The following is a 26238-nucleotide window of genomic DNA, read 5'->3' on the forward strand; positions in this document are numbered from 1 at the left end:
CCGAACCACAGGCTACTAGGGCCATTCCTGCCTGAACCACAGGGTTCTATCATCTGTTCAGGGTGAGACCACTCTGCCCGCCTGGCTGATCCTGGGGCAATGAACCCAGAGCCAAGCAGGCCACACCACTGAAGGCAGCTGCCAGCGTGGATACCCTCAGGGTAGTCCATCAGAGAATGCCTCGAGCTCTGTCTCCCAGGCCTCTGCTCAAAACCGTGGGAGTCTTACACCAAGGACAGGAAACCAGACACACTGGCCAGGGACAACACAGGACACCAGACAGCACACAGGCTCTCGATGGTTCATTTCAACCGCGCTCAGCGCGCCTTGCTGGCAGAACAACAGCCGCTCTCCCTCATCTCCTGGGACTCCAAAGACAGGGTGAGTACTCAGAGTACTCCAGAGGACTTTCAGTCGATGGCTAGAGAGAGCTGCTTTCAGCCCCTGCCCAGCCTCAAGAGGCTGGGGGACGAGACCACCCCAGGGCAGGCTTGCTGGTGTGGCTTGGAATCCTGGTGACCACAGCAGTTCACATCACAGCCTCCATGTGTAAGATCTTCAGGGCCTCTGATATCTGGGCGCTGGTGTCGATCTGGCCATACATGCCCACTAGGAAGGCTCGGTGCAGAAGCACAGCCGCATGCTCTATGGAAGAGTTGAGGTCAGACAGCTGTGGCCCAGCCGTGCCTCCTAGGGCAGAAGCCAGGCGCTGGGTGGGTGGCTCACCTTGGCAAAGCAGGGTGTACTCTGGCAGGTTCCTGAGGGCTGTCTGTACCACCTCAAAGTCTCGGCTGCCCAGGCAGTACATGAAGGTAGGCAGAAAGTCAGCGGCAATGCTGCAAGAGACATGTTCTTGGGTTATTACCCTCTGGCCCAGGAGGCCAGGCCAGGCCCCAGTCTCCCTCATATGCACTGACCTCCTCCTGCCTGGCTCAGCTGGCTTGGGGTGACAGTGGCCCTAGGTTGGGGCCTTACCTACCTGGGGTTGTTCTGGATGGAGCGAAGTGCCAGGCTGAAGGCCAGGTTTCTGCAGGACTCCTCCGCTGAGCTCATCAGCCGCTGTAAGTTAGTCTGTTCACATGAGAGGAGAGTGTCACCGTGGGGACTCACCCTAGTGGGTAACTATAGTGCCTGTTCCCAAACTGCCACCAGGGCAGCGGGACAGCCCACTTGGCCTCCTGCTTTTGTTTTGGGCAGTGCCTAGCTTGCATGGCAACGGGGTGAGTACCCACCCCGGGATCCCAACCTGGGATCCTTCCAGCCTCACTCACCGAGAAGAAGCCCAGGACCTCAGGTCTTCGCCGTGACATCTCGTCTATGTCACTCAAGGTCTCCAGCACATCTGAGGGCAAAAGGCCAGGCTGTGGGGTCTAGGAAGACCTAAGGGGAACCTCCTTCCTACCCCCAAGCAACCCTGAGACAGTAGGGGACAGTCCTCAGGCATCCTAGTCTCCCAGAGTCTCCCCAAGATGCACCTGGAACCATGTACCATGCTCAGTGGTTATCCTGACACTGTGCCCTCCCCATTTGGCCTCACACTGGTCTCCAGGGAGGTCATGACCAGTGTGGCTCTCCCTGTGAAATGAAGACTTGGAACAAACCTCTTTACCCAACCCCCGGTTCTGCTCTGCAGACAGACAGACCTTCCAGCCACCCTGTTGGATCTTAAGAACCTCAATGCTTTTGGGGGTCCATCTCACTACCTAAGCAAACAGCTCAGTAGATCTAAGGTGCTCTAGGAACAGATGGCTCACTCACCCTCAACAGCCTGGCCCCGGGACAGCCTCTTCATGTGAGGAGCCATATCAGCTACAGTCAGTGGGGTGGACAGGGAGACACTGACCAGGGGTAGGGAGCCAGCTGAACGCTCATCTGTGGAAGGTTGGTTAGGGTCAGCTGATGGCTGAACACTGAGGGCCCAGCCAGACCGCAGTCTCCACGGAAAGACGATGCCCATCCCAGAGGCACACTGGCCACTACCCAGGATGCCACACAGTGCTTGGTACATGTGGTGGTACGGGGTTGTTGGGATATCATGTGGAGGGTGGCATTCAGGATGCTGGGCTGCCCTGGGAGTCGGCACACATTTTCCTTACACTAACTACAGCCAGCTCAGGAGCGCATTCCCTTGCCTCTGCTCCCAAGGTACCGCTCCACATGGGAGACTTGTGTTTGTGCAGTGTGTCCTCTATGAAGGACCTTCCATGTGCCTTCAGGCAGTCCGAGGCCACAGTTAATCTGGCCAACAGAGGCAGCAAAGGCTAGCTGCAATCACCGGGCTTCCAGTCATCCCGGCTCACTGGGTCATCGCCTATCTGCTAGCAACTATGTCAGCCAAGGCTAGCATCCTGCCTGTGGAGCACGGGCCACCATCAGGCAAGTGAGGTCCAAGACTTTGATCTAAGGACCAACCTGTCCAGGCAGCACACAGGAAACATCCAGAAGGGTAATGTCTGAAGCAAAACCAAACATTTCCACAAGGTGGTTCTGTCTAGTCAGCTTGGTCAGGGCACCGCCCATGCACATGCATGAGACAGATGAGGTCTCAAGGCTTAGCGACACCCACCAGGACACTCCTTGCACACCGTCTGAGAGCTCACCTGTCCGATTACCTTCACCTTCCTCATCTAGGCCTTCGTCAGCTCTCCCATCCCGGCTGGGCAGGTTGAGCCCTGCCAGTAAAGACTTCAGCATCACCAGGTCACTGTTGTCAAAGGACAGGTCGCTGAGGAGAAAGCATGGGTTCACTTCAGAGGAGGGCAGGTGGGGGAAGAGTGCCAGGCAAGGAGAAGCAGCAGGGCAGGAAGGAGGGCCTGGGGTGAGGGAAGTGCACAGTGAAGCAGTGGGGATGAGGGTTAAGTAGGGAGAAGGGGTGAGTGGGGAGGAGCCAGTGGGGATGAGGCTGCGGTTGCAATTCAGACCAGAACATTCACTGTCTAGACTGTCCCTCCTGGCTCGAGTGTGGGGCCACGGGCCAGCCCCGGCAGATGTGGGAACTCACTGGAGGGGCTCTGCATGCTTCTGCAGGAAGGCCACAGCTGCTGGTGCGCTGCAGGCCACATACTTGTGGATGAACTGAACGAACTTGCTGATGAAGGGGGCCAGGTGGCGGGAGGACTTCCGGTAATTCTGTAGAAAAGGCAGAGCCACCAGGGGCTTGCTCAGACCCTATATGACACATGACTCCCACGACAGCCATGGGCCCAGAGCTAGCCTGACTGGGGCCTGGTGTTTGGTTTTTACTGAACAAATGTTTTGCCTGAATGCATGTGTGTAGGTCTGTGCACTACATGGGTGTCTGGTGTCCTGGAGCTGGAGTTTCTAATGCTTGTGAGCCACCATGTGGGTGTTGGGAACCAAACCAGGGTCCTCCTCTGCAAGAGCAGCTAACACTCTAATCTCTGAGCCCTCCTTCCAGCCCCTGGGTTGGACCCATTTATTGCCTCACAATATTATAGCCAAGGCTGGTCCAGAACTTGCGATTCTCCTGCCTCAGCCACCCAAGTACTGCTACTCTGACATTTGGCTGGCCTGGCTTTTGTTTTCATAATATCACGTATATCCTGAAGCATATGACGCCAGCAAATAGCACGCAATGGGGCTTGGCACCGAGGGTCTTGGATGTCGGATTCCCCAGGCAGGAGGCGCTGGGGCTTAGGAGCCTCAGGGAAGAGTCTGTCTCCAGACAGTGGGGACAGAAGCCACTGGAGGGTGGCCTGGTTTTGGCCCCAGCTCCAGGCTCTCCTGTAGGAGAAGGGAGGCAAGCATGGACAAGAGGAAGGACTTATGGCTGAGGAATGTGGGGGATAGTCTGCCTGACACCCACCAGGAGCAGGCGGATAAAGGATCGCAGGCAGTCCCAAAGCGCCCCCTGGTGTTCGCTCTGGAAGACACGTGGCTGCAGCAGCTCCAAGATGCCCAGCACATGCAGGAAGAAGGCCAGGTGGTTCTGCTGCCGGAACTCCTGGAAGTTCAGATGCGTGCGGCCGTGCAGGAGGGCTGCGATCATGGGCAGGTGCCTGGGGACCAGCAGAAGGATGCCCCTGGTCACACCTTCCCCCCAGTCACCCCAACCCCACAGAGTATCTGCTGCTGTGACAGCATGTACCTCAGCAGCAGGATGGGGTGGGCCACAGCCAGCTTCCGGCAGGCCATGTTGGCATCAGCCACTCTGCTCTCAGAAGACCTGGAGTCGCTGGTGTCTGCCAGGAGCGTGATGAAGCGGTGGATGAGTCCGTCCAGCTAGGGGAAGGGGAGACTACTTGCCTATACACCGTTTGAATTCCCCCATCCCCCTCATGGCCCAGGACACCATGCAGCAGTAGTAGCACGCTCTAGAGATCACACCAAACACAGCAGCTCATGTGGCCCCTCACAAAGCTCCAGAGGACACAAGCTGGTCCACCATACTGAGGCACAGTGGAGCTGGCCAGAATGGGTAGAAGGTAGGAGGACTCGGGGGTTCTCTGGGGTGACAGGTGTGACCTTCCTGATGGAGGTCATGGCCCCATATTGTCCACATGCTATGTAACACATGTGCCAACTCCCTATCTGTCCACAACCTGAGCACAGAAAGGGGGAGGAGCATCCCTCTGCACCAGGCTGCATCTGGGGGAAGAGCCTATCACAGCAAGGCTAAGCTCCAGCGAGGTGAGCTGAAGCTGATGGTGCGGCGCCCATCCCCCTGCCTTGGGAGCCACAGGGCTACATCTGCCGTGTCCCTCACCTTGCAGATGCTGCTGGTGGTGGCACCTTCACTTTGCAGCAGGACCTCGGGCACTGGCACCCGGACCTCTGGCCGCTGCAAGTACAGTTGCAACAGCAGATCTCGGCAGCGCTGGCCCAGCACGCTGGAAAGAACAGGGGGCAGAGGGACTGGGTCACTGGGATGGTGTGGCCAGTGGAGGGCCATGTGCTGAGCCACTCCCGGGTGACAGCAGCCATCTACAGTGAGGGGACACAGTGGGGACTCAGGTACCTGTCCCCCCATTGCTGGATGCAGCTGGTCAAGTGCTCTGTCACTTTTCCAATGCTCTCATCGCTGCTACGGCAGCAGCTAAGCAGCAGGGGCAGCCGGGTCTGGATGAGGGTGCGTGCGGCACTGTCCCCATCCTGGCTCCTGGTCTCTGCCTCGGACAGGATAAGCTCCACCAGGCTGAGCAGCTCTGGGCCCTGGACATGGAGCACCAGCTCCTCCCGTCGCTTCTGCAATCAGGAGGCTGGAGGTCAGCCCCAGGATGTGCGGCCACCACCCACGGGGTTGGGCTAACCTCATGAGACCTGCCTGTGGAGTGCGCTGGTCCCGGCCCTGCCAGATCCGGGGAACATGGATACAGGCCCAGAGGAAGTCCAGAGAAGCGGAAGGGTCAAGCCTGGGAGGAAGCAAGCAGGCCTCTGAACACTAGCGCCAGGGTAAAGTTCCTAGAAAAGGGACTTCTGTAGAGGGCCACCACTGTCCTTCTGAGGAGTCCTAGTCCCTGGTCAAGCATAACGGCTGAACAACAGGGGTCTCCCTGACCATACTACAGGTCTGTCACAGTCAAGCAACCCCCAGGCTGGATGGGGAGCTTCTCACAGCTCCCCTGCCTCCTGTATTGTGTCATGGATATAAGTCAAATTCTCCACAGATAAAAATGTGCCAAGAAGATGGGAGGGGCTGGGCACCAAAAGCAAGATACTACTGGCCCTGTTGCTGAGGGCTTGCAGGCACCCAAGGCACTGAGCACAACAGGGATCCCTCAGGAGATGCTGCCCTGAATCAAGGTGTAGGAAACACAATTCGTGGTTCGCACAAAGCTGTATCCAGGCCGAGAGGCTCCTAAGGGTCAGGGGTTGGCCTCACCTCTGCTCACGGCTCTTGCCTAGCAGGACACGGATGCAGCGGTGCAGCGTGGACCAGCTGGCCTGGTGCGTGAGGAGGGCCAGGAGGTAGGGGCGGAAGGAGAGCACCTGGGCACTTATATGGCCTTTGCCCTGGAGAGGAAAGAGGCCAGGGTGATCTCAATTGGGCCTAGGGACCACCAGTTCTGAAAAGTCATGTCAGATGACCATGTTCTGGTGGGGCCGCCCAGGAAACAGCAGCAAAGGGCCTGGCCTGTCCCCATCTCCTCATCTCCCTCACACCCCTGGGCTTACCTGGGTTCCTCAAACTTTAGGAACTACTTTGGCGGAGCTACCCCACCCTCAGCGCAACCCAGGCCCGGCTAACCCTACCCCTCTGGAGTGGCAGCAGTGTGGGAGAGCACTGGGCCACGTCCCTGTCACCTTTCTCCGTGAGAAGAGCAGCTCCCACTGAAGGTCAGGGCAACTACAGACCACTTCGGGGTCCAGTGTCTCCAGCCAGTCCACAAGCAGTCCAGATGCTGGTCCCAGGCGCATGGCTTCCGTGCTGCACGACAAGAGAGTCAGAGCGGAGACCCGGCTGCAGAGCCACCACCCTCCCACCCCTGGCTACACTCCCCATTACCTGGCACCCTCCACTTCCTGTTTGCTGGGGCCCAGGAGCTCATCCTTCTCCTGCAGCAGCAAGGAGCTCACCACCACAATGGGCCCAGAGGCTGGGCTTGGGTAGGAGGGCTCTGCCGTGGCTGAGAAGAGCGCTGTCAGTAGCTCTTCCAAGTGGGGGGAGCGCACCTCGATAAGGCCCCGGAGGACTGTGGGACAGAAGGCTGGCTGAGCGGAGTAGGCCAACAGCCCGGAGGTCTCCAAAGCAGACGCTGCCCCCATCCTTAAGCTCTCCATGTGGGGCAGAGGGGAGAGGGGACAGTACCTTTGCCGATGAGCTCGGGCTCCATGGTACACTTCTCCCCGGACCTCAGGGTGGCAATGATGGACCGTGCAGTGGAGTTGGCCACCTCTAGATCATGGTGGAAGCTCAGGGCCTCAGCCAGGTGCAGGAGCCCACTGCGCACTGCAGGCAGTGGTGTGAACCATTTGACCAACGCCGTGGCTCTGGTGTGCCCACACCCTCACAGCCTGCCTCTCCGCCCAGGAGTTGTTCTTCAAGAGGCCCACGAGGCTCTCTGAAGGCTTGGCTCCACCACAGTCACCCCCACCAGTCCCTGCCCACTCAGAGTGCTCACCGTCACTGATCCTGTGTCTTGCTGAATAGCGAGTAGCAAATAACTTGAGTTGGGCCTGCAAGGGCCCATCCTCCACAGCAGGGCTGTCTAGCCACTGCAGAATCTGCATGAGCACTTTAAGGAAGAGCGAGGAGAAGCCAGTGTCCTGTGGGACAGCACGCTGTAGGGACAGCCAGCCATATGTGAGCACGCCGGCACAGGACTCCAACAGCCCTGCCTCGGGGTAATATGCAACCCAAGACCGGACGCTGAGGGCCAGGGCCAGGACCCAAGATCATCCCACTTGCCACTCAAAAGCATGTCTCTTAAAAGCCAGGATGACCTTGAAGGGTTTAAATACCAGCCCTTGGGGACGTGCCCTCACCTCACCGGTAACTCATACAGTGGAGAAGAAACATAGGTGTGCACACACACAGATGCACTCATGTGCATGCAGACAGGGGTGACAGAGACCTCACTTGTTCACCCTCTAAGATGGGGGCCTGCCCCTGCCGTTGTCCCTGCCCCAAGGTAGCTGGCTTTTTGCACTTAAAGACAGGAAATCTAGACCTGCTAAGGGAAGCCGCAGGCATGCTGGGAAGGATATCAGGCCTGAGGGTGGGTTGGGGAGATACCCAAGGTTTTCTACAGTAGGCAGAGCCATGCACTCTGGGCCACCAGTCTCTCAGCACCCTTCCCTCCCACCAGCCCATATGCCAGTGTACCTGGTACTGGTAGAGTTGGCGCATCAGTGGGCAGGAAAGGAAGTGGCTGCGGTGCATAGCCAGAGCAAGGGTGCCACCATGCGGGGAGCTCAGCAGGGTGGCCATGGCCTGCAGAAGGCGGACTGTGATGCCTGGCACCTCGGGGTTCCCCTGGCGGACACGAGCCAACTCTTGGCCTAGGGCTTGCTGCAGTGCCAGGGCAAGGGGGCGTGGGCTGGGGCTCTGCCACCGTGGATCCGGGCTCAGTGGGAAGATCTGGAAAGCAGAAGGCATAAGAATGCAGAGGCTCGGGACCTCTGGGGCTCCCATGTGTATCCTGCCTCAGGCCCACTGGATTTGGTCCCAAGTGCATTAACTAAGGGACCTGGTATCTTTGCTGGAAGAGTGACAGGGGAGACCAACACCCCAAGAGCTGCCGAGAAGGACAGAGGTGCCTAGCACCCCAGCACAGGGACTGGCATGGAACCCAGAACCAGACTTCATACTGCGAGCATGGGGAGGGGGCACAAGGTGAGTATGTAGTACACACGTGCCACAAGACACAGGGAGGGCAGACATGTACGGGGGTGCTGCTGAGGGGCCCTCCCACGGCAGCCCTTGTACCTGTAGGAAGATGGCAGCTAAGTCGTCCTCAGGGCCAAGCACCGGAACCTGCGTCCCTGCCCGAGTCCTGCCCTGGCCTGGTGGAGGCTCAGGGCTGCTTTCTGGCTTAGGAACCTCTGTGCTGTCTGCAGACAAACAGGAAGCATGTGGCCTCAAAACTTTCTAACAAGCTGCCACGGACTGTGACCAGAGAGCAGAGCTGGACCTCGGGCCCACCTAAGAGCCCCGAAATAAGGCTGGCACAAGCCAGGGAATACCAGGGAGGCCAGAAGCAGTCCAGTTCAGACAGTAACGTGTGGGGGGGGGGGGGGAGGGGAGGCTATACCTCGGCGGGGTGGCAGGGAGGCCGTGAGTAGCGAGTGGAAGGTCTGGCCTCCGGAAGCACCTCTCTCATGCTGTACCTCAACCAGGTGGGCCATGTAATCTGCAAAACAGTATCCAGGGAACCACTGGGGGTGGGAGAATCCAGCCAGCCTGCCAGCCCACTAAACACAGGACTGGGGGCTGGCGCACCATGCCCAGCAAGCTCTTCTATGACTGCAGGAGCTAGCAGGGCAGTGCTGCCACACACCTTTAGTTGTAGCACTTAGGAGGCAGAGGCAGGCAAGACCTCTGAGTTGGAAGCCAGCCTGTCAGAGCTAGTTCCAGGACAGCCAAGGCTACACGGAGAAACACTGTCTCGAAAAGACATAAAAAACAAAACAAAGACTGCAGGAACCGAGCTTCTGGGTTCTCAGCAGAGGACCAATGGTTCCTTCCAACCTCAAGTCAGTCACGATGGGGACAGCACAGTCTCAGAGCTCCAGAGTCTGCCACAGGGGTAGGTGCCCACCTGACCTGACAACTGCACCGTCCACCCAAAAGGGCTTGGTAGGCCCCAGGGGGCTGCCAGCCTCATGGTCCCCAGGGCTTACTCTTGTCCATGATGTTCTGCTCCAGGGTCTGTGGATCCTGGGCGACTGCCTGGTCCAGGTACTGCAACAGCTTGCTCATGCTGGACACAGGGATACCAAAGGACTGCACGAACAGCAGCAGCTGCTGGGGCTCCAGGTCCTGCAGGGCTGTGCACAAGGCATGCTCAGCTGCCCACTGGGCCACCCGTGCCCTACAAGGGGGCAGCTCTCAGATGCACCAGCATAGGCCCTGGCTCTGCCAATCTCCACTACATGCAATCCCCCCACCCAGTAGCTTCTGAAGCAATGACATCATCAATGGCCCTCTGGCTCACTAGAGTCCAGACTCCTTGGTGTGTCCTTCACTAGGCCACCGACTGACGTCTCCTTTCCTGCCTAGGATCAGACTGAAAGACCCAAACTGGGCACACACATCCAGTCCCTGATGGGACCTTCATCTGCTCAGTGCAGCTGCCTGAGACTATCTCTTGTGCCTCTGAAGGCAGGGTCTTTTATATTTTATAGCCTTTTCTTCTCTGGGCCTGGTCTCTGAGACCTCAGAGTTCCTGGAAGGTGTGACCTCGAGTCAGTTCAGGCTCCCAGGCAGCAGGTATGAGGCCGAGCCCCTCCCCCAGCCTCACGGTACCAGCATCCACGAGCCGGGGGACCTCAGAGCGGATCATTCGCAGCTTCAGCCAGTCGGGCAGCAGCAGCGCCTCCTCAGACGTGTCCACCAGGAAGGCCGTGGGCAGCGGCTTCTTCTCTGGAAACCAGATGTCCAGCAACTCACTGAACTCACCGTCACCAGCTTTAGGGAGGACACAGGGAACAGCTGGGTCACCCAAGGAGCCCTGAACCCCAGAAGGATCCCAGGCCACCAAGGGATGCACTTCCTGAGGGGGCTGGGGTTGGGGGGGAAACTGAGGTTTTAGGGGAACAGAGAAGGCTCCAGTGATGATGCAGATGGGGACTAAGAAGGTAGTGGGCACGTAATTTCTATCACCCTGTCTGCTGGACGGTGGCCTATGGCAGCCGGGGTTTGGGGGTGGAACGTGGCTTCTTGCCCAAGGTCACCAGAGAACTGTAGCACAAGCTGCCTGTCCTCACAGTGTGTTCAGTTTCTGGCTCCACAGAGCCCAGGGGACCCAACAAGATGAGACAACACGGACAGCCTTCCCTGCTGCCTTTCCTCAGGGCAGTAACATGGTGGACATACTCCACAGCAGACAAGCACTTTCTCAGCATGGCAGTGAAGCCCACCCATATGCCTTAGAATTCCCAGCCAGGGCATCTGCATCCTTTCCAATCTCTTAGGCAGGCATACAGGAAACCTGTACGGAAGCTGCTGCAGTTACCAGGACAAGAGGAAAGGCTACTGAGCAGAGAGTTTTCGGCCTGAGGTTCCCAGGCTCTGGACTTGGACACTGAGACCCAGGTCAGCCTACAGGACCATGGCGGTGGAGGGGGCTCAGCTGTGCACGGGACACTTAACCAGTAAGCGGGGAGGGCACGGTCACCCTACACTCAGCAGCTGCAGTGCGGTGGGCAAGGGCACGCCCAAGCCACACCAGAGGCTTCTTCCCAGGCCATCCTGACTAGAAGCCAAGCCTAGAAAAGCCCAGGATAAATTGCTTACAACGAGGCGGGCCCAGTGTCAGAAGGATGACCATGGCGTGGACAACGAGGATGTGCATGGTGGCTGTCTCCCCACTGGTCCAGCGCAAGAACACTTGGTCCTGAGACTCTGACTGTGAGAGAGGGTAGAGGGACAGGCACCAGGTAGCTCGCATGGTGGGGCTGAGAATGGTGTGACAGTGTACCCACCCTGTACCCTGCTTCAGCCCGCCTCAGACCCACCCCTGAGGACCACCCTCCCTCACCCAGCTGTAGACCTCCTCGCCCTCCTTGCTCTTGCGCATGCGCTGCACATAGCGGGAAAACACCGACAGCAGGGCACCAAGCACGGCGTCGGAGGCGGTGCTGCACCAGGGCTTTGAGAAGAGGTGGGCCATGATGGTGGAGCGCTCCACGACCAGCCGGGCCACATCCTGAGTAGGGACAAGGGCTGTCAGAGGCGCCAAGATTCTGGTCACCAGCGGCCCCACCTCCTCGACTCTTGGTCACCAGCCCAACAGCCAGCCACAATGTTGGTGACACAGCCATCTGGGCCTGGCAGAATTCCCTCACCAGCGCCAGGTCACTGTGTGGGCCCTGCTCCTCCACCGGAGTGTGCTGGGACAGGTAGATCAGATAGGCGCTGATGGTCTGGGGGTCAGTTTCCATGTGGATGGCCTGGGGAGGGTGGACAGATGTCTGAGATGGGTCCTGGGGCAGTGTGTAAACTACCCCTTCCTCCCAGGGCTGGCCTAGCCCGGTCCACACCTGCTGCAGAGCTAAGGCAGTGGTGGTCCTCACGCTGTCAAACAGGGGCAGCCTGGGCAGGTCCCGCAGCAGCCACTGATAGCCCTGCAGCGCGTCTGCCTCCCCGACGTCCTCTTCCATAGGGGGCTCTTTCTCCTCCTTGTCACGAAGACCACCCTCTGACAGCACAAGTGACAAGCCCTGCAGGTACACACACATATAAAGCTAGGCCCTCCTGCACTGGTATGCAGCAGGTCCAGTCTACTCTTAGATGCAAGACTGTTCCCTCAAGCCCCACATGGAGAACATGGAAGTTCCTGGGTGAGAAAATCAGCTAGCTCCCTGCTGTCACCATAATCTAGAGAAGAAAGGTAGTGTGAACTAAGTTCCTTAACCTTGCTGGTTTTTGGAGACAGGTGTCACTCTGTAGCCCAGGCTGGTCTCAAACACACGATGTAGCTGACTGGCCTGGAAATCCTGCCTCAGCATCCTGAGTTGCCCAGCACACCCAGCTTAGAAATATTTTCTCAAAGCTTTTTTCTTTGGTGCTAAGGATGGAATTGAGAGCCTGGGTCACAGCCCAGTGCTTGGCACAACCTTTCTAGACATGGTAAGTTGGAGTCTGTTCAACCACCCTTATAGCATGTCACCACCCAGGGAAGGAGACATAGACAAGAGACAAAGGGCTCCAGTTCTTCTAGACTAAACTAGTAGCACCTGTCCCTTCTGTCCACACAAATTAGGAAAGAAATCTGGGAGAGTCAAGTGCTTACCCAAAGCCAGGCTGTGGCTCAGCAGTTAGAACCTGCCTAGAATCCCCCAGTAAGGGGCTGGGGTGCCACTCAGTGGTAGAGCCCCTGCCTAGAATCCCCCAGTAAGGAGCGGGGGGGTGTGGCTCAGTGGTAGAGCCCCTGCCTAAAATTCCCTAGTAAGGGGCTGGGGTGTGGCTCAGTGGTAGAGCCCCTGCCTAGAATCCCCCAGTGAGGAGCTGGGGTGTGGCTCAGTGGTAGAGCCCCTGCCTAGAATCCCCCAGTGAGGGGCTGGGGTGTGGCTCAGTGGTAGAGCCCCTGCCTAGAATCCCCCAGTGAGGGGCTGGGCGTGTGGCTCAGTGGTAGAGCCCCTGCCTAGAATCCCCCAGTGAGGGGCTGGGCGTGTGGCTCAGTGGTACAGCACTTGACTAGCATGTGTAAGGCTTTGTTAATCCGCAGGACACACACACACTCTCCCATCCACAGCAAGTCCCTCACACATCTGGCCACACTCACCTTCATGGCCAACACTCGGGAGGCCACTTGTGAGGAGCCCAGACGCCGGAGGAAGTAGTCAAGCACCTCACATGTGGTCTGCTCATCTGCTTTAGGGCCTAGCAGCAGATCCTGCAGGCGGCCCAGCAGCTGCCGCTGTTTCTGCTGCCTCTGTGGACCAAGAAGAATCGTCAGGGCCACTGCTGGGGTAGAGCTGGTGGGATGGATGGCTGGGATCCCATACCTGTCGCTTCTTGGCCTTCTGTTCCCGGCTTTCGCCCTCGTCGTCCTCCTCTCCTGAGGCAGTGGCGTCTGCCGCATCGTGCAGCAGGAATTCGCACAGGCACTGCACAGGCAGCACGTCCAACGATCCTTCACTGGACTGAACCAGATCCGCTAGCCATGGCATGGACTGGGAGGAGGCCTGTGTGGGCAGCAGGCAGACTGAGTGTATCAACAGAAGCTCAGCCCTGTGCCCTGAACCCTCTGGCCTGCAGAGGCTCAAGGGTGCCCTCTGCAGGGCAAGTGCCAACCTGCGACAGTCAGCACACATCTGAACCCAATGCATCTGTGCACCATCAGCCCTCAAGGACACAGTGCTCTCTGTGCATCCCAGTGCACTCTGCCTGTGGGAAACCTCTGGAACCTTCCTGGCCTATGCCCCTCTACCACTCCCAGGGCAGGACTCACCTGGCGCTGGATGATATGCAAGAGAAAGTCTGGGTTACGGCTGCGGCACAACAAGTGGCCAAGGCGCAGGGATTGGTTGAGGGCCTTCACCTGGTCCAGGATGTGAGGGGGTGGCCTCCGGGGAGGGCCTCTGTGTGTCACAGGGAACACAAGTCAGAAGGCCATACATTTAACACTGGGTGCAAGTACTGTAAAGCCACACTGTCCCAGTCCTGCAGGGCCAAACAGCTCAACTAACCCCAGCGCCCTAAGGCCTGATTTCAGACATCCACACCATGCTGGGCAGAACGGACAACGCAAGGTCAGCTCTGCCTGGCCCTCATCTCCCTCCCACCCACACCTGGGGTGGGAAGAGTGGCGTACTGGGGGTCCAGGCTGGTTAGCTGGGACAGGAGGAGGCTGCTGCTCTCGGTGATGGTCTGCTTAGTGGAGGCGGCGGCCAGGTGACCCTCGAAGGCCAGGATCTCCTGCTTCTCCCGCTGAGAGATCTGCAGCTCCCGGTTGATCATCTCCGTCCTCGTCTCCTCGTCCGTCAGCGTGCACGGTGGGTATGAGTAGTTACTGGCGACCAAACATGCAGGCCTAGTACCCACCCCTGCACATGGCACCCAGCAGGCAATGTTCAGGGCCAGGCACACACAGCTGCGGTTGCAGCACAGCCTGACCGCCGGGCCAGCAACTATGTTATCCAGTTAAGCTCCAGTGGCTATGGGCTCCAGGAACCCAACACAGGCACTCCACACAGCCTGACAACCACCTTCAGTATGGAAACTGGCTATTTATCAGACTTCCAGTGTCCAGGACACCTCCTCTGCCACACTATGTAAGACCGTATCATATTCCATGGAACCCCTGCTCCTCATGAAAGCCTCACAGAAACATAGTTTCCTGTGAGGCATGAACATTTCCCAGTTTACATGCTTAGAAGTCTGTTTCCTCGAGAAGTCCCTTCCATCATGTTCCATGTCTCCCAGGCATAAACCGTACACCCAGTATCCCACACCACAGCCACATATCTAGTGTCCGAAGCCATGGCTACACACACAACTAGTTCCCCATGTCACAGCACATAACTGGTCGTCAGTATCACTGCCACACAAGCCTGCTCCCCACAACATCATGTCCTTGGGCTGTGACCTAAGCCTGCTGCTCTGTGAGGTGCTGGCTGGCTGAGCTCGACCTGCTACAAGCAGCATTCCTCACCCCAGCCCGCACAGGCTCCAGTACAGGAATGATGGGGCACCATCAGCTACGCTAACCACTGTGCAGGTCACCATGGCTGTGGACTTGCTGCATTCCCCATGGGCCAGGCCCACATCCATTCTACCCTCTCCCTCATCTTTGGTGTACAAGCTGTCCAACGTGTGCACAGACCCTGTCACCCTGCCCATGACTTCCCATGGTGATGGCTAGAGGCACATTGCCCAGCCCAAGGGAAGGAGCTGAGACCAGTGAACACACAAGGAGGCAGACACCAGGGAGGCGGCATAATCAGTGCTCCTCTGTGCAGCCCCGCCCTGAGCTGAAGGGCGCCACTCACTCACTTGGTCATCACCATCTCCATGAGCATCTTCAGAGTGGGGTACTCCTCCCATGCGGCCAGGCCTGGACAACAACAGGAAGTCGCCTGAAGCACTCTTACCAGCCCACCCAGCCCCCAGCCCGCACCCCTAGCTGGTGCTTCCACAGGCTCTGGCCCATGATCTATCTCCACGGCCAGGACAGCTCACCGATGTTCTCCGGGTTGAAGGCAGCGACAACCAGCAGTAGGGGCCAGGCCTTCCAGTAGAGGGTAGAGATGGCAAGGTTTGGGGGCTGATACCTGGAAGGCAGGGGCAGCGACAGTGTGAGCTCGGTGCCCTGAGCTCAGGCCAGGCCAGTTCTATTCCCTAGAACCCAAATATAAATACCAGACAGAGTGGTACATGCTTGTAATCCCAGTGCTAGGATGTGCACACAGGAAGCCCTGGACCCTCCTAGCCAACCAAACTGACGAACTCAGAAAAAGTAAGGGGCCCGGCTCAAAAAACAGGTGAGCAAGATGGCTCAGTTGGTGCCATCAGGGCTGAGGACCTGAGTCTGATCCCCAGGACCCAAATGTGTGATACGTATACGTGTATGTATGTACATACATGCATCCATAAACACACATATACACATATATATATGTATATATATCTCCATATATATATATATATATATATATACACACATATATATATCCATACACACATATAAAGTAACTGAAATTAAAAAAACAAACACTAAAAGTGCACATACTCACAAACACACACATATTCACACTCACACACATAGACACAGACACACTAAAACAAATTTTTTTTTTTTTTTTTTTTTTTTTTTTGGTTTTTCGATAAAGGGTTTCTCTGTGTAGCCCTGGCTGTCCTGGAACTCACTCTGTAGACCAGGCTGGCCTCAAACTCAGAAATCTGCCTGCGTCTGCCTCCCAAGTGCTGGGATTAAAGGTGTGCGCCACCACTGCCTGGCTTAAAACGAAAATTTTAAATTAAAAAAAAAAGCTTGGAATCTAGCTCGCTGGCAGTGTTTGCAAAGTACACACAAAACCCTGGGTCCAACTGCTACAGTGGTGCACGCCTTTATTCCCAGCACTGAGGAATCTGAGGCAGGTGAATTTTGGTTTTGAGGCACCTGAGTTACACAGTAATGAGAGACCATCCAAAAGACAAGATAAACAAAAAGCAAAGCCCCCAAAGTCAAAGACATCCCCCCCCCCCGAAAGAAGCTACCGGGGAAGCAACCTCTCACACACATGAGCAGTGGGAAGCAGGTGTGGGCCCCGGGAGCTGGCTCTCCCTCAGCCTTGCTGGTGGACAGGACAACCTGCTGGGAGTTGGGCTGCAGCCTTACCCTGGGGGCAGCTGGATATTCTCAGGATGGTGGTAGGTGCACAGGTTCAGAACCGCATCTATCAGCTGGATCCGCTCCACCTTCAGAACTTCCACATCTGAAACCCAAAGACACCTGGGTTCCCGAGTCTGGCCCAGCCCCCTCCATGGGCAGCGGGAAGTGGGGAGAGAGACTGGGGCGGCTCCAGATGGTGTGTGAGTGTATGACAGGCTAAACTGGGGACAGACCAGACCCTGGCCCTCTGGTGGCAGGAAATGAGGACAGAGAGGGCATGAGAGAGCTGGGATGGTGCCACCTCTCGCTTTTATGAAGGGCAAGGTGCAGGGGTGTTACCATCAGCCTGCACAGCTGCGGCTCGCTTCACAAGGTGGTCAGCCAGTTCCATGGCATCTGCAGGGCCAAGAGGAAGCTCTCGGGACAGTCCGATGACCAGGATCCGCATCAGTGTGTCCTCCAGAATGGGAACCTCTGAACAGAGGCGCAGGAAGAAACTGCAAGTGACATTGGGAGACAGGGGTGGTGAGGAGCCACCGGACTCTCCTGTGGCTCGTGGCCAGACTCCAGTCCACCTTTCTTTGGGCATAATTGTCCTTACTCTAGTGGCCCACACGGGGAACGCACACTGGTGCCCGGCCTTTAATGGATAGGGAGAGAGTGGGAAGCCACTGCCTCGTTTACCCCACAGTCACTCATTCGAGAGTGAAGGGCAGGCTGCACACAACCCCTGGTGAGCGGCTGGGAAACATGGCAGCTACGGTAGGCTGAGTGCTTTCGGGACAACAGACAGCAGTGGCTAGACTAGACTGACAGCGGGACTGGAGAGGCGGTGTCTCAGAACACACAGGTAACCAGAGGGCTGGAGGGGACGGCGGGTCAGTCCAGAGTGGGAGTGGAGAGGAGTTGCCTGGGGGTGTGACCAGGGAAGAGGCAGGAGTGTGAAGCAGATACCACTGCAGGTAAAGAACGGTACAGGCTTGGCAAGGTGGGGCTATCCGCCCAGCATCTGCCGCGCGCGCGTGCGCCCACAGGTCACTCACTTGCGGTCACTCTCAGGTGGCCAGTTGTCCCACTTGTAGTAGGTCTCGGGCTGCTCTGTGAAGAGCACCTTGTGGAGGCTGCAGGGACAGAGCAGGTGTCAGTCAGGACACAGCTGTGCAAGGGAGTCTGCACCCCACCAGCACCCCGCAGGGACCACTCAGGCAAAGCTAGTGATGGGCAAGTGCTTGGACTTCCCGACTCCTGAGCCACCTGCGGCCACTAGTGACCAAGAGCGGGTCAGCGGGGCCTCTGTGAGGAGTAGAGGCCCATGTGTGGCTCTCAGGCTCAGGGTCCCTCCTTTGTTGACCAGTGTCAGGGCTCTAAGGGCGTGCGGCCAATGGCTGGGCTCCCATATGAAGTGGACCCACCCACACGGGTGACACTGTGAAGCTGAGAGATGGCCTGCTTCTTACCAATGCACATAATCCTTGGGGGCAAGTTTGCTGACGGAGGGGACGACAGTGTGAAGCCACCACACCGCGTCACGCTGGATAGCCGCGATCTGGTTCTGGAACGTGCGTAGCACCTCAAGGTCTAGGGAGGTGAACAGGCTTGTGGTACCCTGCAGCCATGGCCTCAGGCAGGCCAAGCCACTATGAAGACCAGCCCTGCTCCCTGCTACCCAATTTTAGGCCTTAAAAATCAACAGGATGCCTGCAGTGAGCAGGCTCCAAGCACCGACAATCCTCTCAGTCAGATGGCAGGAGGGAACCAATGCTTCTGGAAAACTTCCACCTCCTCCAGCAGCCATGCCAGGACCTCCACTCCCACCCACACCCTGCCCTTGGTCTCCAGGGAGTCAGCTCAGCTTCAGGGATGTGGTTTTACATCCTTGGCTGAAGTTCCCCCCAACCCAGCAAAGCAGGGTCTTACTTCTCTTCTCTCCTTTGTCCCAGGCCACTCCAGCCTCCTTCACCTGGGCTGTAATGCCCAGCATCATGGACACAGCTAGCACATCCGTGATGTGAACCACAAACCGTTCCTATGGGCATACAGAGTAGCAAGGCTGGTGTGACAAAGGGCCCTTCCCAAGGGTCCCACGTGGCATAGGGATGCATGCATGTGTATACACAGCACACATGAATACACTAACTACTTGGAGTTTGTTCCCACATCTAGAGACCACCATGCTGGGAGAAGAGCTGACAGAAGCAGACCAGGATCCAGGATGAGCCAGGTCCTGATCAGGCTCCTGGGAGGGGACCCAACCAACAGAGAAAACCCTCTCCCCAAGGGCGGACTGCCACAACAGTGGACTGCCATCCTGTCCCAGCACCTTAGAGGTCCCCCAGCCTTCCTGACTCATTCTTCTCAGCAAAACCCCCTCCCATATCTTGCTCTGCACCTCGAGTCAATCAGACCCTTTACTGGGGTGCTCTATCCCCCAAGTTACTCCTCAGTCCTGCCAGCTGCCATGTCCACATCCACGCTGGGGTCACCAGGTCCCCAGCTTGGTCAGCCTCGCCACATCCTTACGAGGGATGGAGCAACACTGAGTGGCCTCACACTTGGATGTGTGGACCTGTACACAACCCCGGTATGTCGGCCATCCCTAGAACAAGGTAAACCTCTCGGTGTCAGGAGACTACGAAATGGCAGCTGGTGACAGGGGTCCCAAGGCACCTTAAACTCCATCTCCAGGTACTGTGGTTCCTTGCGCTCCTGCATGAGCCCCAGGCAGAAGGCTTGGAAGTTGATCTCGTGCTTGGTCTGCTTGATGATCTCACGCAGCAGGGCCCTCGAGGCACGGAGGTAGTCATCCTTGTTGGTCAGCAGATCCTGGAACACCATGGCTAGGAACTGAGGAGAGAAGCCACAGGGAGCTGGGGGTCAATGGCAGTCTAACTACATGCATTTACCATACCCCGCCCCCACCAACAACTTGCCAGCACCTCACTTGGGACCTGCAGAAAGCCTTCCCCAGGAAAGCAGTCCTCCCAAACAACTAAGCAGCTAACGCTAGGATTGGGCAAGGTCCTGCAGCACATGTTAGGCCGTCTCCCCTTTGTGGATGTGAACTCTTAGGAGGGAACCATGTTGTATTTCACTCTCCTGACAGTTGGCATGAGGGTAGCCAGTCCTCTTCTGATCAGGGAAAAGGTTAAATGGCAGGCACAGGGATGGGGATGCTGGCATTGATACGGCCAGACACTTCAGCCTGTTTCACTCCATCCACCTGGGCTCAAAGAATACCAAACACCAAATCTACCTCCCGGGTCTGCAACTACCCAATTAATTCTCTTAAAACACTGAGCCAAGAAGGCGACTGTTGGGTGTGGCCAAGAAGCTAGAGCAGAGCCTAACATAACAGTCTGGCTCCTTGCTAAGGACGAGAGTGTTTCTTGGGTATGTAAAGATGCCAGACCTGGTATCCACAAGCTAGGACTCCAGGCCAGGGCTGGAGGGCTGTGGAGATGCCTGGTTTGGTTTAGAAAAACCCCAACTAAAGAGGCTACTCCATGCTGGAGCCGGGGAAGTTGGGAGGCTCACCACCCAGCGCTACCTGCTCCACGGTGTTAGCTCACAAAGATGGTTCTGAAACCAGAAGTCAATGGATCTTCCTGCCCATAGCCAGGAGTTTGTTTCTCCCTGTGAAGCTCCAAAAGCCCCAAGCCTCAACTAGACGCAAGCCCAAGAGCCTGTCCCACCCCACACTAAGTATTCTCACCTTGGGAGCCAGCTCAGAACTGTGCTGCAGAACCGTGTACAGGATCTGCATGTTGTTAGGGTTTCGAGCATTGGAGAGCTCATTGAAGATCACAAACTTGATGGTGGTACCCAGGTTGTCCTTGTGAGCATTCAGCAGCTCCCTGGACACAAGAGCCAAGCAGGTGAGGGGGGCCAGGCCAGGCTGGCCCTGCTGCCCGCTGGCCCGTCTCACCACCTGATGGCCCAGCTGACCGCATACCTGATGCAGAGCATATAGTGGTTGAGGAGCACCTTGGGCTTGAGGCGGATCTTGATCAGGTGAGAGATGACGTCCATGTCTTCTGACCCATGCGAGTTGCAGTTCATGCACACAGACATCAGCAGGTCTTGCGCTGGCCTGGTCAACTGCAGGGAGGCCAGGAAGACCATTGAGTATGCAACCACGACTGCCCAGAATCCCCCAGGAGACCCCTTCATGAACTCAGAGTACCTTGGGGTTCTGCAGCCACATCTCCAGCCGCTGCACGGCCAGCAACCGCACTTCCTTGTAGCCACAGGTGGCTGTGAGCAGCCGCAGGAGGTTCCTGGACACGTTGTCGATGGGCTGGCGCCGGTTCAGCTGGTCACGAAGCATGTCCAGGACGTATTCTTCCACGCTCTCTGTGAGTTCATCGTACCTAGGCCAGAGGGGGGGAAGGAGGCCAGGAAGGATGCCAGCTCCCATGCCCTCCCTTTGGCTGTCTGAGACTGGGGCTGTCAGCCCACCTACCTTGGCATGAGCTGCCCCTCCTGCTCAGGACTCAGCTTCTCCTCGGCAATCAGCAGCTCCGTCTGACTATCCTCTTCTTCTGTGAGTGAGGGGTGGGGGCTGCTGCCTGCAAGGACCACAGGAGCTAATGGGTGCCTTCTCCCAGGGATGTGGAGGGCGATGCCCTTGGGCCCAACCTGACAGACACCTTGGCATCTCTTACCTGCACCAAGTTCACTACCACTGCGTGCCCCCTCCCCCTGCAGCAGTACACTCTTGGGGGGCATCTTGGTGTTGAAGGCTGTCTGAATGTTGTCCACGAAGGTGCGGCAGTGAGGGCTGTCCACCCAGATCCGCTCGCCCAGTGAGTCTTCAATGTACACCTACGGTGAACCATGTTTAGATCCTGCCTGAGGCTAGACAGGTACCCAGAGCAGGCATGCCAAGAGGCCTTCATCAATGCCCATGGAGGAAGGAGAGCACACTGGGAGCCTCCGTTTGCATCCTCTCCTGTACTGGTCTCCAGCATCCTCCCTTCCTCAGCGCTCTGCACACTGAGACTCTGGAGAGGTGACTCACCTTCACGAAGATCTCAGGCCAGTTCTCGTCCTCCTCGTACGCTGCCATGAGAAGGTTGCAGGCCAGTACAGACACTAGGCTGTTCCCTTTGGCCTTGAAGTTTACAGAGGCGTCCCTCCGCAAGAGGCTGCACAGGGCCTGGAAGGAGGGTAAAGTTACAGTTGTTATGAGATGTCCCACGCCACTGAGACAGCAGAAGGCCTAAGGAGGGTGGAGTGAATAGGGGCAGTGGCCAGTCTTACCTCGATGACACCCTCTGTGGCAAAGATGTTGGGCTTGATCTTGGCCAGGTACATGAGGCTCAGGTAGAGTGTGCTGTCGGGCTTGGCCCTCGTCACCTTCAGCTGCTTCACTGCCCCGCACAGCACTCCTTCTATCCTGTCGTCATTGCCCTCCAGCTCAGCGGCTTCAATCTCATCCAGCAGCACCGTGGGCAGAACTGACCGCATGGGAGGTTCAGGTTAGAGAGGGATGAGGGCAGAGGTGACACACAGAGCGGACAACTAGAGGCAACACAGATGGGCCTCACCAGCACACGGAGGCTCTGAGCTCCCAGAAACCATACACCTGAGTCTGCAGCTTTCATCAACCCATGGCTTCGCAAATGCTAGGCAAGTGCTCATGGAGGGAATCTAGGTAGAGGCTCTACCACTGAGCCACACCCCAATACCTCACTGGGAGATTCTAGGCAGGGGCTCTACCACTGAGCCACACCCCAATACCTCACTGGGAGATTCTAGGCAGGGGCTCTACCACTGAGCCACACTCCCAGCCCCTCACTGGGGGATTCTAGGCAGGGGCTCTACCACTGAGCCACACCTCAGGCCCTCACTGGGGAATTCTAGGTAGAGGCTCTACCACGGAGCCACACCCCAATCCCTCACTGGGGGATTCTAGGCAGGGGCTCTACCACTGAGCCACACCCCAGGCCCTCACTGGGGGAGTCTAGGCTGGGGCTCTACCACTGAGCCACACCCCAGCCCCTCACTGGGGGATTCTAGGCAGGGGCTCTACCACTGAACTATACCCATAGCCCTCAATTTACTTTTTTTTTTTTTTTTTTTTTGGTTTTTCGAGACAGGGTTTCTCTGTATAACCCTGGCTGTCCTGGGACTCACTCTGTAGACCAGACTGGCCTAGAACTCAGAAGTCCGCCTGCCTCTGCCTCTGCCTCCCAAGTGCTGGGATTAAAGGCGTGCGCCACCACCACCCGGCTCAATTTACTTTTTTACTGAGAGATAGGGTCCTATTAAGAAGTGGCTGAGGCTGGCCTTGAACTGCCTGCCTCAGTCTCCTAAGCAGGTGAGGTGACAAGCCTACACTACCATGCCCGGCTACCCTCTGAGCCTTTCAAATGACATCTCAGCATCGAGGGATAATGTAGCTTGATGAGACACAGCTTTGTTAAAGGCTGTAGGACAGGATGCTTGTCCCCTTTGGCTCTCAGGGTGGAGTCCCCTAGAAAAGGCTCTGAACAGGCACGCAGACAGTGGTGTCCGCTTCTGGAATTCTAGGTGCTCAAAGGCTGCCACACAGCTAGTGGGTGCCAGGTCTATGCTAAGGCATCATGGAACTGTTGTGAGTCACTGAGGAGCTCTGGGCTGTATAGATCAGTGGTTACAACACTTGCCTCTTGTGCATTGGGACCTAGGCTCAATCCTGGCACTGTCAAAGAAATCATGGGATAAATGACAAGAGAAGCAGGAGAAGCTCAGACACCTGCACAACTGCAGGGACAGTCATCTCCCCTCTAAGGTCTATTTGGTACTTTGGAGGCCTATATTCCACCTGGAAAGTGGCACCGAAATGCTCCCTGTCCTGGAGGCTGAAACAGTGGGCAAAGGATCCTCTCCCACTTGAGGACCAGACTAGAACCACTTGGGTGCCACCACAGTTGGCACACCTCCCCCAGCAGAGTTCAGAACAACAGTGCTGTCACAACCCAGAGCAGGCCACAGACATGCCAGATAAATGATGGAATAAGCCAGGAGCATTGTGGGAATGGGAGAGGCATCTGTTCACAATGCCAGGCAGCGAGCCCACAGGGCGCCAAGACCCCGCTGTGCTAACAGAACCAGGCTGGAAGTGGCTCCGATGGGCACTGGGGTGATGGACAGTGATGGACTTCTCTGAGGAAGTTAGCAGTCTGACCTTACCTTCAATGGGCACCACAGATGGCTCCTTAATCGATGGAGAAATGGCTCGTTTTTCTGCAACTGCGGCTTCAGCCAGACGTCCAAGGGCGCTCAATGGGGGAGTGGAGGACAGTTTGGGGCGCTTAGTGAGGCCGGTCAGCGCGGAGGCCCCAGACAGAGAAGCTGAAGCATCTCTCTTGCGCTCTGAAGGTAGCCCAGAAGGGGCTGGCTTCAGCAGGGTGGACGCTGTCTTTGATTCATTAGCCTGACCCTTAGACCCCAGAGCAATAAAGTCCCCAGGGGGAGGGTGCCCTGCAGAGGAAAAGAAAACACACACCTGTGGTATCCATCCATCCTCAGAGAGGGCCCCAAGGAGACAAAAGTAAAGCCTGAGGTTATTCACACCACCCTGGCAGAGCAAGTGATGGCTGCTGATCCAGCACTGACTAGAAACTAAGCCATCTGTAACTTATAATTACTGCTGACTAGAAACTAAGCCATCTGTAACTTATAATTACTATCTCCTTAATTCTCACCGAGTTTCTTCAAAAGTATGACCCTCACTTTACAAATAAAGACAGAAGTCAGGTAATGCGCCAGTGTCACACAGTTAGCAAGAAGAAACTTTAGGACCCCAGTTTAGATTATCTGGCTTCAGGTACTGTGATTCTGGTCCAGGTACCCTGTCCTTCCCAGATGCTCAGCAGGGCAAGGATGCCCTTGTCCTCCTGGAGGCCCGCCCCCCCTCCCCCCCAGGGCAGCAATGTATGTATGAACCCTGGTTTGGAGGACCGTATTCTGCAAGAATACTGTGTTGGATGCCTACGCTGTTCAATAATCCCAAGTTAACTATGTCTCCTAGGAGTCCCTTCAGTGGCCGTGCCTGCCTGCAAGGAACCCATTCATTGACTGTCTCGCGGTCGCCGCGCGCAGGGACACACCTGAGGGCTTGGCGGCCGCGCTGGGCCTCCGTACAGTGGTGGGCTTGGCTCGATTCATCCTCCCCGCGGCCCGGGCGCCCCTTGAGGAAGCGCCGTCACCTGGGAGGAGGCGGCGGGAGTCACTCGCTCGCTCAGTCATTCATCCCTCGCAACGGGGCCACTGGGCAGAGTGCCCAGGGCCGCCTACCGGAGTCACAGAACGGGGCCAAGTGCGGCGCACACACGGCTGACCGCGGAGACGGATGTCACCGCAGAGAGCAGAATTCACCTGGGTGCAAAGGCCCCTCACCACCGGTGCATCACCCTGCAGACCCGCAGCACGGGCGCTCCGGAAGTGCAAACTGATCTGCGATCCTGCGGAGCGCTGATTTCCCACATAACCGGAAGTAAAACAAACCTGAAGGCGAGGAAGAGACAAGAGAGGAAGGCCGAACGTACGTAGTGCTTGCACCGCCCTCTGGCGGCCGGAGGCTGGATGGACCGTACCTACGCCTGTCTGAAAGTTCGGCTTGTTGGACATTAATTGTTCCCTCTCACTGTTTTGGAGATACGTCTGATCCTAGCTCAAGAAGTCAGAATCCTACTTTCATATTGATCCATCAGTGACATGCTCTAAAGTCAGGGATGCTGAAGGCCTCCTTCAACGGCCTCGGGATTTCACCTGATTTGGGTACCTCCCTCTGCATGGAGACAAGAACTGTCAGGACAGGTGCCGTCAGTCTCCTACCTCCAGGTAAGTCCCAAGATCTGTTTTCTTCCCAGTGCTATCTGGACAGGTTGTCCTGCTGCTAGGACAAGGACAAAATTCCAAACATGGCCCTGAGACTCCGTGTGTGTGTGTGTGTGTCTGTGTGTGTGTGTGTCTGTGTGTATCTGTGTGTGTGTGCGCGCGCGCGCCCGCGCATACATGTATGTGTATGTATACATATATGTGTGTGTTTTTATGTATGTGTATGCACATGTCTGAGTGTATGTATATACACATAGACAGACAGACAGACAGACAGACAGACATTCCAAGGTCATAGAATTAGGACTGGGAGTTCAAGACCCTCAGGCACCCTTACTAAATTGTCCCCATGATGGCCAGCCTCCTTGGTGCCAGCAAGCCCAGAGCTGTATAGTAAACATTTGTGGCTGATTAAAGAATGTGTCTGGCACAGAGGCTTCAGCCCCAGGAGCATACCTCCTGATTCCTGAAGTTTAGGGTCTTTCTTACTGTGACCCCAGGGCTGCAATAACAATCAAAGGTCAGGGTCAGTAAGATGGGTCAGTAGGTGAAAGAGTTTACAGAGCAGGCCTAACGGCTGAGTTTAATCCCCAGACACACGTGGAAATGGAAGGAGAGACCCAACTCTACAAAGTTGGCCTCTGACCTACACACATGTGCCGTGGCATGTGTGCCCATGCATTCACACCATGAACACTCATACCCACAATAACAATAAATGAAATTTAGACTTAAAAAAAAAAAAGGTGAGCCAGTGTGGTAGCATATACCTTTCATCCCCGCACTCAGGAGGCAGAGGCAGGTGAATCTCTGCAAGTTTAAGGCCAGCATGGTCTGGTGAGTTCCAGGACAGCTGGGGCCACACAGAGAGACTCTGACCCAAAACAAATGCAAAAAAAAAAAAAAAAAAAAAAAAAAAAAAAAAAAAAAACGAACAGAATGATGGGAAGTC

General features: G+C 56.6%; 1 protein-coding gene across 3 annotated transcripts; it reads right to left on the minus strand.

Annotated features, from left to right (window-relative positions):
* Positions 1–287: 287 nt before the first annotated feature.
* Positions 288–24925, minus strand: Ints1 (integrator complex subunit 1). Of its 3 annotated transcripts, none has more exons than XM_076923482.1 (47): positions 24557–24922; positions 23637–23927; positions 21723–21919; positions 21481–21618; positions 21125–21284; positions 20923–21028; positions 20644–20830; positions 20413–20558; positions 20173–20314; positions 19128–19304; positions 18378–18486; positions 17918–18038; positions 17504–17581; positions 16800–16957; positions 16467–16563; positions 15308–15399; positions 15122–15182; positions 13941–14138; positions 13578–13707; positions 13132–13311; positions 12909–13058; positions 11665–11844; positions 11470–11574; positions 11163–11330; positions 10919–11030; positions 9929–10090; positions 9304–9450; positions 8715–8813; positions 8390–8514; positions 7787–8041; positions 7083–7242; positions 6770–6910; positions 6467–6653; positions 6265–6388; positions 5843–5973; positions 5285–5372; positions 4979–5205; positions 4727–4850; positions 4109–4242; positions 3827–4019; positions 3002–3129; positions 2601–2725; positions 1759–1872; positions 1272–1342; positions 980–1071; positions 727–836; positions 288–645 (listed from the first exon to the last, which is right to left on the minus strand). In XM_076923482.1, the coding sequence occupies exons 1-47, from the start codon at positions 24693–24695 to the stop codon at positions 530–532; spliced, it is 6675 nt and encodes a 2224-aa protein (XP_076779597.1). In that variant the 5' UTR covers positions 24696–24922; the 3' UTR covers positions 288–529. The 3 variants fall into 3 exon arrangements, with proteins under 3 accessions (XP_076779597.1, XP_076779596.1, XP_076779598.1); XM_076923481.1 differs by having other exon boundaries at positions 20644–20835; positions 20922–21028; XM_076923483.1 differs by lacking the exons at positions 288–645; positions 727–836; positions 980–1071; ... (2 more) ...; positions 2601–2725; positions 3002–3129 and adding an exon at positions 3148–3744 and having other exon boundaries at positions 20644–20835; positions 20922–21028; positions 24557–24925.
* Between the last annotated feature and the right edge of the window lie 1313 nt (positions 24926–26238).

Source organism: Arvicanthis niloticus, chromosome 24 (genome assembly GCF_011762505.2).
Source record: "Arvicanthis niloticus isolate mArvNil1 chromosome 24, mArvNil1.pat.X, whole genome shotgun sequence".
In the NCBI taxonomy this organism is placed as follows: Eukaryota; Metazoa; Chordata; class Mammalia; order Rodentia; family Muridae; genus Arvicanthis; species Arvicanthis niloticus.

What these genes read in the sequence shown, in the direction of transcription:
- Ints1 (XM_076923481.1), bottom strand. Translation starts at nt 24,695, where the DNA reads ATGACTGAGCGAGCGAGTGACTCCCGCCGCCTCCTCCCAGGTGACGGC. An exon ending in ATCTGTGGTGCCCATTGAAG is followed by an intron (nt 21,920 to 23,636) that starts GTAAGGTCAGAC and finishes CCATGCGGTCAG; the next exon opens with TTCTGCCCACGGTGCTGCTG. An exon ending in CCACCTGAGAGTGACCGCAA is followed by an intron (nt 16,958 to 17,503) that starts GTGAGTGACCTG and finishes TGTCACTTGCAG; the next exon opens with TTTCTTCCTGCGCCTCTGTT.